This window comes from Takifugu flavidus, chromosome 6, assembly GCF_003711565.1.
Source record: "Takifugu flavidus isolate HTHZ2018 chromosome 6, ASM371156v2, whole genome shotgun sequence".
Classification (NCBI taxonomy): domain Eukaryota; kingdom Metazoa; phylum Chordata; class Actinopteri; order Tetraodontiformes; family Tetraodontidae; genus Takifugu; species Takifugu flavidus.
The window spans coordinates 325,104-335,121 of record NC_079525.1 but is presented as its reverse complement, the minus strand read 5'-3'; the positions used below and the strand labels follow the sequence as shown (position 1 = coordinate 335,121).

The following is a 10,018-nucleotide window of genomic DNA, read 5'->3' as shown; positions in this document are numbered from 1 at the left end:
AGTGTAATAATGTAATAATTACATTACAGTGTAATTATTACATTACAGTGTAGTTATTACATTACAGTGTAATTATTGCATTACAGTGTAATATTACATTACGGTGTAATTATTACATTACAGTGTAATAATGTAATAATTACATTATAGTGTAATTATTACATTACAGTGTAGTTATTACATTACAGTGTAATTATTACATTACAGCGTAATTATTACTGACAGTGTAATTTTTACATTACGGTGTAATTATTACATTACAGTGTAATAATGTAATTATTACATTACAGTGTAATATTACATTACAGTGTAATAATGTAATTATTACATTACAGTGTAATTTTTACATTACAGTGTAATTATTACATTACAGTGTAATTATTGCATTACAGTGTAATAATTACATTACAGCGTAATTGTTACATTACAGTGTAATAGTTACATTACAGTGTAATTATTACATTACAGCGTAATTGTCACATTACAGTGTAATAGTTACATTACAGTGTAATTATTACATTACAGCGTAATTGTTGCATTACAGTGTAGTTATTACATTACAGTGTAATATTGCATTACAGTGTAGTTATTACATTACAGTGCAATATTACATTACAGTGTATTATTACATTACAGTGTAATTGTCACATTACAGTGTAATAGTTGCATTACAGTGTAATTATTACATTACAGTGCAATATTACATTACAGTGTAATTATTACACTACAGTGTAATTGTCACATTACAGTGTAATAGTTGCATTACAGTGTAATTGTCACATTACAGTGTAATAGTTGCATTACAGTGTAATTGTCACATTACAGTGTAATAGTTGCATTACAGTGTAATTGTCACATTACAGTGTAATAGTTGCATTACAGTGTAATTATTACATTATAGTTTAGTTATTACATTACAGTGTAATTGTCGCATGACTTTCTCTCATTGTGTTTGCATATTTCCAAGAAGGTACAGATGCATCAGTTAACACGGTGTAAATTTAACGATGGACTCTTTAGCGCTGTTTTTCGGGCCTTAACGACGACTACGGCCGTCTGGTCTTTTGTACTATAATTGTAATTAGCTTTTTGTATTTCTGAAGACTTTTCATACGTGTTATAAATTATAACTATTTTCTATCGGCAGCAGGCTAACACTCTTTGCCTTTCTCTTCACAAAAGAAATAAAGTTGTTTTATTCTCCATTGTGATTTCAAAGATTTATTTTGTGCTCACTCACTCCTCTGTGCGTGCATGTGTGTTTTGCATTTAATTTCAGTGTTTATGTCTCTGTGCAAAGACCGAGTGCTTCAGGAGGCACCACAGGAAACCAGCCCCCTTGTTTCACATCTGGCATTGACATTGGCCCAGATACCGGGTTCTTCTGCAAGCTCCACGTGGCCCAGGAGGACTCTGGCGCCAGACAATGACCCTTTTATTTAAAGGCTGAACACGCCACCGCTCTCTTTCTCCGTCAACCTGCGGGTGTGCTCCACCGTCACCTCAGCCTCGTTTGTGGTCCACAGTTGCCGTGGCTACAACTGAAAGAAGACCCTGTGAAAAGGTTCGCTCGGTTCTACATTTGTGCCCATTTGTGGAAAAATAAAATAAATAAAATTGCTAAGCCGCACTTTGGCCATCCTGCTGCTAAGCTAATGCACATTTCACCTGCTGTTAAAGTTCTAATTTACAATTCGATCTGGAACAAGAACTCCTCCGGAGCCTCGATGAAGAGGATGCACATCTGGGCGAAGGCCAGCCTCCGCCCCTGGATGGGTTGCCAGTCCAGCGCAGGGCCCCATGTGAGCCTTTGTGGGTTTGGTACCTTGCTCAAGGGTACCTCAGCAGCGCCCCAACTACCAGAGCACCTTTGTTTTGTTCACACTGGTGCTGCAACAGGAACCCTCCTCTTCTCAGTCCAGCCTGTCTGAGCTACCACGAGAGGTTTGATCTACTACCACTGTACCTGTTGACAGAGGTGTGACACCTTGACCTCCAGGTCACACATGGGCCTCTAGCACGACTATCACAGACACACACTTGGATTACACACACATGATGTTTCCTGCTCTGGTAAAACTTCACAGACGTGATGACAAACAGTGAACTCTGCAGAAAGAATAGTGGACCTTAATTGGTGACCTTTAGGGTCATCTGTCACATCAAATGCACGCAGGAAGCGAGGCGTGACACGTGTGACCTATTTAACAGGACCTGAGAGTGTGAAGAACAAGCGTCAATTAACTGGTCAGATCAGTATTTTTCCTTTTTTTGGGATCTATACGGAGATCTAATCTGGCAATGAAACACTACGTTTTATTGCTCAAGACTGAATCATTTTAGACGACGGGCAGATCGAGTGTGAAGATGCGCTTTTGGTGCCACCTAGTGTCCATGGAGTGGAACTGCAGCTGAATTTGACCCTGTGTTGAGCTGCATTGTGTATTTAATGGTGTGTCAGCACTAAAGTCGTGGTGGGAACCACAGTCCGAGACCGGGATCTGCAGGGAGCTCACGAATGTTTTTTAATTATATTTAAAGGGCTGTCTGATGGGCGGCATCGGGTGAAATTAGAAGCAGAACCGGCGCACCGACAGTGAAGGTGGGTCTATTTCACACATGGGTCAGATGGATCGGGGCCCTCGCATTTGTGGGTCTGTTATTCAAGCTGATTTGACTGACGTTACAGTTGGTTTTGGCACCTCGGTCTTCCACCACTTCCGCTGTGAGGATCCCTTCACAGTAAAAGCACCCCCATCCGAAACCGCGCTCAGCTCCGTAGCCGAGAGCGGAGGCCGGATCGCCGTGCTCTTATTTTGAAAGGACGAAGAGGCCGGCACAATGCTTAGTCACGGTGAGTTACAGCTGCCCCCCCCCCCCCCTCCCTCCTATGTGGCGCACAGCTCGACACCGTGATGGAGGAATCGAGCTAGACTACGCTGACTTTCTTTATTCACCATATTCCAGGTTCGCGACGCCACCGGAGCCGGTTTGCAGCGGTGAGTACCGGGGCTTGGAGCCGGGCTTCGCTGGCACCGGGGGCCGGAACGGTTCCTCAGCCCGGGGCCAGCGTCCCTGCTCGGCTCTTTATTTCGCCGTCCTCTCTGTTTCCAAACGCTTCGCTCCTAATTTGTGGTTTCCCCGGCTCTTGGTGTCCGTTGCAAACGCTTCGGTCCGGTCGTAAACGGGATTCCGTCGATTCTGCTCCGCGTCCGTTGCCTTCCGGTTCGGCACATGCCAGAACTCGCGATTCTGACCCGCTTCGGTCCAAACAAGTGCAGCAATGAAGAGTTGGGGCTTTGGCGAGGGCAGCGGAGCCGCGGATGCGGCGGAAATCTGCGTTTACGTAAGGATCGGCTTCACTTCTGGGTCATGTTTTGGTACAGCCTGTCCCGCTCTGTGCTCGGGTTCGAGATGAGTCACGCACGGAGCGTCTCACGCACGCACAGCGCGTCCAACCCGCGGCACTTTTCTCCATTTTCCCTGAATGTTCAACTTTGGCGTGCGTCACTTATTGTGCAACGCGTGCGTGCGCGGGCCTGGAGCGCAGGAGGCCGGCGGGGTCGGATGTGTTGCAGCTCTGCGGACGGTTCGAGCCCCTCTGGGCTGCAGCTCATTAGCAACTGATTGATTTTATTTCTTTTAGACCTCAACAGATTTAGCTCCACTCATCCAGCGACGCGTTTACTTAGTTTAACCAACTTTACTGTGACACCAGACGGAGAAAAGCTTCATATTGTCGCCCGAGAGGGTGGAAATTAAATAAAAGAACTAAAACCAGCAGCATTACGTCATCGCCAGCAGGACTTTATTTACCCCAGTCGTCCTACATGTCAGGGGCAGATTAAAGATCATATTCCACTGAACACCTCCGTGGAATATGATCTAAACCTGTTAGCAAACGCATCCCCGAAACTGAAGTCTTCAGAAGTGCTGCAGGCTCCGACCCGGGGAACCCGTTTGTGATCGAGTGGATCCTTTCTGGCTGTGAGGGTGAAGAAGTTGAGCAATATGTTCCAGATGAAATGTGCTGCCTGGAAAAGTGTCGTTTGCGGGATCAACTGGCCCGATAATAAACCGGACTAATGTTCCGGATCCAGTCAGGTGATGAATGTTCATCTCAGTCGTAGCTGAGGAACGTTTGCGTGATCCAGCCAAATTCTGCAGAGTTTGTGTGTTGTCTTTATTATGCAACTGAAATATGTTAACTCTGTTACTAAGTAACAGTTGGCAAGTGAACAACACATTTCAGAACACTGGAAACCAAAGCTGAACACACCTGTGGGAACATTCACCTGCTTATTTCCTGATCCTCTTATCACCTGCTGATTGGTGATGTTTCTCATACAGAGCCACCATTTGTTGCACCGTCACAATAAAAACAGCCAGTCATTGTTGTTGTCTGTCCAGGGCCGGTTGTTGTCTGTCCAGGGCCGGTTGTTGTGTGTTCAGGGCTGGTTGTCGTCTCTCCGGGGCCGGTTGTCGTTTGTTCGGGGCCGGTTGTGGTGTGTTCAGGGCCGGTTGTTGCGTGTTCGGGGCCGGTTGTCGCGTGTTCGGGGCCGGTTGTCGTCTGTTCGGGGCCGGTTGTCGCGTGTTCGGGGCGGTTGTCGTGTGTTCGTGCCGGTTGTCGTGTGTTCGGGGCCGGTTGTCGCGTGTTCGGGGCCGGTTGTCGTCTGTTCGGGGGCCGGTTGTGGTGTGTTCGGGGCCGGTTGTCGTCTGTTCGGGGCCGGTTGTCGTCTGTCGGGGCCGGTTGTCGCGTGTTCGGGGCCGGTTGTTGCGTGTTCGGGGCCGGTTGTCGTGTGTTAGGGGCCGGTTGTCGCGTGTTCGGGGCCGGTTGTCGCGTGTTCGGGGCCGGTTGTCGCGTGTTCGGGGCCGTTGTCGTGTGTTCGGGGCCGGTTGTCGTGTGTTCGGGGCCGGTTGTCGCGTGTTCGGGGCCGGTTGTCGTCTGTTCGGGGCCGGTTGTCGTGTGTCCGGGGCCGGTTGTCGTCTGTTCGGGGCCGGTTGTCGCGTGTTCGGGGCCGTTGTCGCGTGTTCGGGGCCGTTGTCGCGTGTTCGGGGCCGGTTGTCGCGTGTTCGGGGCCGGCTGTCGCGTGTTCGGGGCCGGTTGTCGTCTGTTCGGGGCGGTTGTCGTCTGTTCGGCCGGTTGTCGCGTGTTCGGGGCCGGTTGTCGTCTGTTCGGGGCCGGTTGTCGCGTGTTCGGGGCGGTTGTCGCGTGTTCGGGGCCGTTGTCGCGTGTTCGGGGCCGGTTGTCGCGAAGCGTCTCCTGCTGTGAAACGCCTGGTGACAGGCAGCTGGAGGCGCCGCACCATCGGGGGTCGCGACCTCCAGCTCCACCACTCTGTACATTCAGTTCAAGCGCTGTCTGCTCTCTGTTTCCCTCCAGCCTTCAGCCGGGCCCTCGGTTCTGGTAAGCTGACACGTTGTTATCGGATCAAGTCCAGGAAGAGGCCTTCGAAGAAAGTGACAACGCGACACCCCCTCCCCCCCCCCAACATTCCCACGGACTCGGCGGCACGTGAACACACTCGTCTTCATCTTTCTTCAGCCCGACGCCGCCTCAGACGGACGCTAAAAGAACCGACCCGGCCTCCAAACATGAGGTCGGCGTGACTGAGGAACGACTTCGACCCTTCAGAACTTCCTCGCCCGTCCTGAAGGCCGCCTCCGTTGCATCTGTGCAGAACCAACCCGCAACTTCCAGACTCGTTTCTATGAGGCGTCGGCGATGAATCATAACGACATAAACAGAATCATGGCGAGACCGGAGCTCTGAACGCCGCGAGGAAAATCCTTCGTCAAACGCCCCCGAACCCGGGAAGCCTGGAGCCGCCCGCCCATCTGCTATTTCATCCGCGTCCGTGCCTGGTGCCGCCATGCCCGATATTAGCGCCCGCCGTTCCTGAGAGCCCGAGGAGGAGGAGCACGGGAGGAAATGACGGAGTGCCTGACGGAGTGCAAAGCGCTGGTCACGCCGTCCACGCGCAACGGCCACCGGGTCTTCAGCTACACGCTGGAGAGCCACACGGCCGCCGCCTTCGCCATCATGAACGAGCTGCGGCTGGAGCGGCAGCTGTGCGACGTCACGCTGCGCGTGCGCTACAAGGACCTGGAGGCGGTGGACTTCGTGGCGCACAAGGTGGTGCTGGCGTCCTCCTCGCCCGTCTTCAGGGCCATGTTCACCAACGGGCTGAAGGAGTGCGGGATGGAGCTGGTGCCCATCGAGGGCATCCATCCCAAGGTGGGCCTGGCGTTCGCCCGCGGCTCTGGTGTCGAACGTGGCGCGTTAGCATTCTGAGGTTAGCATTCTGAGACGACGTAATCCCGATTTCCTGGATTCTCCAGGTGATGGAGCGGCTGATCGAGTTCGCCTACACGGCCAGCATCTCCGTGGGGGAGAAGTGCGTGATCCACGTGATGAACGGCGCCGTCATGTACCAGATCGACAGCGTGGTCAGGGCCTGCTGCGACTTCCTGGTGCAGCAGCTGGATCCCAGCAACGCCATCGGCATCGCCAGCTTCGCGGAGCAGATCGGCTGCACGGAGCTGCACCAGAAGGCCCGGGAGTACATCTACATGAACTTCAGCCAGGTGAGTGCCCCTGAGCAAGGCACCCGCTCCCCCGTCCCCCCCCAGTGCTGCTCCTGCCCCCGGAGTGGGCTTCACCTGTCTCTGTTCTGTAGGTGGCGACCCAGGAGGAGTTCTTCAACCTGTCCCACTGCCAGCTGGTGACGCTCATCAGCCGCGACGAGCTCAACGTGCGCTGTGAGTCGGAGGTCTTCCACGCCTGCGTGGCGTGGGTGCGCTACGACCGGGAGAACCGGCGCCCCTACGTCCAGGCGTTGCTCCAGGCCGTCCGCTGCCACTCCCTCACCCCCAACTTCCTGCAGACCCAGCTCCAGTCCCTGGACCTGGACCCCCAGTGCAAAGACTACCTGGCCCAGATCTTCCAGGATCTCACCCTCCACAAACCCACCAAGGTGGTCTCCTGCCGGACGCCCAAGGTGCCGCAGCTGCTCTACATCTCGGGGGGCTACTTCCGTCAGTCCCTGAGCTACCTGGAGGCGTTCAACCCCTGCACGGGGGTGTGGCTGCGGCTCGCCGACCTCCAGGTGCCCCGCAGCGGCCTCGCCGCCTGCGTGATCAGCGGGCTCTTCTACGCCGTGGGCGGCAGGAACAACGCGCCCGACGGCAACATGGACTCCAACGCGCTGGACTGCTACAACCCCATGAACAACTGCTGGCTGCCGTGCGCGCCCATGAGCGTGCCCAGGAACCGGATCGGAGTCGGGGTCATCGACGGCATGATCTACGCGGTGGGCGGATCCCACGGGTGCATCCACCACAACAGCGTGGAAAGGTAAGCAAAGCGGATCCCTTCGGGAGAGGGGAGCTTGTTTTGATCCGTGCGGGTTCCAAGCTCCGCCCACAGGGATCTCCAGCGGCGCCGCACTCTTGGCGTCGCTGGAGCGACTCGGCAATAAAAGGGATTTAAAAGGAAACGAAACCGAAACGCCGATTGTGCCTCGGTCAATGAACAACCAACAACGGAGTCATGTGACTTCTTGGAACGTCCCGTATCTTTATTTCCACTGGGAACCCGTTGGGATCCTCTGCTCCTGTGCTGCAGGTACGACCCGGAAAAGGACGAGTGGCAGCTGGTGGCGCCCATGTTGACGCGGCGCATCGGCGTCGGCGTCGCCGTCATCAACCGGCTGCTTTACGCCGTGGGGGGGTTCGACGGGGCCAACCGGCTCGGCTCCTGTGAGTGCTACAACCCCGACAGGGATGAGTGGACCTCCATGGCCTCCATGAACACCGTGCGATCCGGAGCTGGTGAGGAAGCCGCTCCCCGCCCCCCTCATTTGTGGGGGGGGGGGGGTGAATGACAGCATGACACCAGTGAACTCACCTCTGACCCTGTTTTTAGGTGTCTGCTCACTGGGGAACCGCATCTTCGTCATGGGGGGCTACGACGGCACCAACCAGCTCAACACGGTGGAGCGCTACGACGTGGAGGCCGACACCTGGAGCTTCGCCGCCTCCATGAGGCACCGGCGGAGCGCCCTGGGGGCCACGGCCTTGCACGGACGCATCTACGTGATGGGTGAGCTTGGAGATGGCCCTCGCCACACGCCCCGAACACACTTTTGGAAATTCAAACGCAGTCCGGAGCGTCTAAAGCCGCCGGAACAAACATCCTCTAGTCTTGTTTGACGTACTACAGGGGTTGTCATGGCAACCGGTCCTTTCATTCAGCACCATATAAGCTGATACCAGCTGACGTTGGTGGACAAGCTGCAGAGTGTAAGAGGTTGAAGTGCTTCAGTTTGGATTCTGGTGTATTTTGGGTGTTCCAGTCCAGCCTATAGCTCTGATCAATGTAGCGGTTAGCAACATGGCTAGCGGTTAGCAACATGGCTATCTGCTAGCCTTTAGCTCATTGGTGCGGTTGTGGGGGGCTGCTACGTGCTGTGGGGGCTAATGGAATAAAACCCTTTTGTTCGCAGGGGGTTATGATGGCAGCACGTTTTTGGACAGCGTGGAGTGCTACGACCCGGAGGAGGACACCTGGTCGGAGGTGACGCGAATGACGTCGGGGCGGAGCGGTGTGGGCGTGGCCGTAACCATGGAGCCGTGCCAGAAAGACTTGGCCCAGTGTCCACAGTCTGAGGGAGAGAACGTGGTGGTGGCGCCTGCCTCCCGCTCGGCCGGCTGTAGTTTTGACCCTCACCACAGTCGGCAGCACAGCGAGCCCTTTGGCAAAGGCGTCTGAGGCGTCTGAGCCGCGCACGTGTGGCGACGAGCGCCCCGAAGCTCCGCTAAGCCCCGCCCACCACCTCTGAACGGAGGTGGAGGTTAGCTGAAGCACCACGTGCCGCCTCACGGATTCTTAGCGTTCACACTTGTTATAAATGAAAGTGACAGATCTCAGATCAGGGTTGTGCAGACTTGATTGTGTAAAGGTTTAATTTGGGGGGGGGGGGGGGGGGGGGCAGGGCTGCGTTCCAAAAGAATCTGAGCGGGCTTGTTATAGCAGCAGGAATCCACTCTGAGGGGAGGTTCTGGTCGGACTGAGCCCCCACGTGTGATGAAACTAGTTGGGTAGTGTAGAGCAACGTGCCATAGTGTCCTCGGGGTGGGGGGGGGGGGTAGAGGTCAGTAGAGGTCAGTAGAGCCAGGGAGCTGTTCCTGATGAAGGTGATCACAACACGCTGGACCTCATGGAAGACGCCAACCACGCTCTTGCATGAGGCCCAAAGATTCAAATTCAAGCATTTTTTAAATGCGTCGCAGCAAAAACCAGGTCACCAGAACGTTGCTTCCTGCGGCGCCGGCGGCCCGGTTGTGTCCGTATGTTCGATGTGTAGAAAGGAAAGGGAATACTGTAGCATCAAAGGCACCCCACCGAGTTCTTTCACATTAGAAACACTACGCAGGCTCCACTCTCCTCTCGATAATTCTGGTTCTACCCTCCACCTCAGACAGGAACGACCACATTTGTGCACCCGTGTTCCGACCGTGCACGCTTATGACAAAACCCCGGCACCAGGCAGGGTTTCTGTAACAGCAGTTTAAGCTACAAACTTTTTAAAGCGGTGTTTTGTACATTGATATTCGGAGAAGCCTTGTACAGAATTTTAGAACTTCCTTTTTTATTTATTCAGTTTTCCTTTGTTTCTCTGAACTGACATCCTCTTTCTATCGAATTGGACTCTGGTGTTTTGGAAACAGCATGCTTTGTGACCAAGTAGGAACGCCTGGTAATGCTAATTTTGGATGTTTGCTCCCCAAAGACAAGGGGCTTTTTCTGTCTGAATGGGTAGAATATTTAATGTCTGCTTTGTACATTTTTCCTCAGCAGCAAAAACTGTGTAAAATAACACCTTGTAAAGTAAAATATGTTTGTTGTAACGGTGCAGTCCTGTCGTGTTTTTATGGACATTTGATTTTATGGACATTTGACATTTTATTGAGCTTTTTTTGTGCTTTTGTGAACATTCTACCAAATGTGAGATGA

The 10,018-nt window shown here is 53.1% G+C and overlaps 1 protein-coding gene and 1 long non-coding RNA gene across 2 annotated transcripts; both read left to right on the top strand.

Moving 5' to 3' along the window:
* Positions 1-328: 328 nt before the first annotated feature.
* Positions 329-2,007, top strand: LOC130526993 (uncharacterized). Its single transcript, XR_008950910.1, has 3 exons — positions 329-564; positions 601-1,564; positions 1,710-2,007. It is a non-coding gene; the product is annotated as an uncharacterized LOC130526993 (long non-coding RNA).
* Positions 2,008-2,855: 848 nt separating this feature from the next.
* On the top strand, positions 2,856-9,912 carry keap1b (kelch-like ECH-associated protein 1b). Its single transcript, XM_057035002.1, has 7 exons — positions 2,856-2,999; positions 5,384-6,238; positions 6,343-6,588; positions 6,681-7,357; positions 7,628-7,833; positions 7,928-8,104; positions 8,508-9,912. The coding sequence occupies exons 2-7, from the start codon at positions 5,933-5,935 to the stop codon at positions 8,771-8,773; spliced, it is 1,878 nt and encodes a 625-aa protein (XP_056890982.1). The 5' UTR covers positions 2,856-2,999; positions 5,384-5,932; the 3' UTR covers positions 8,774-9,912.
* Positions 9,913-10,018: the final 106 nt, after the last annotated feature.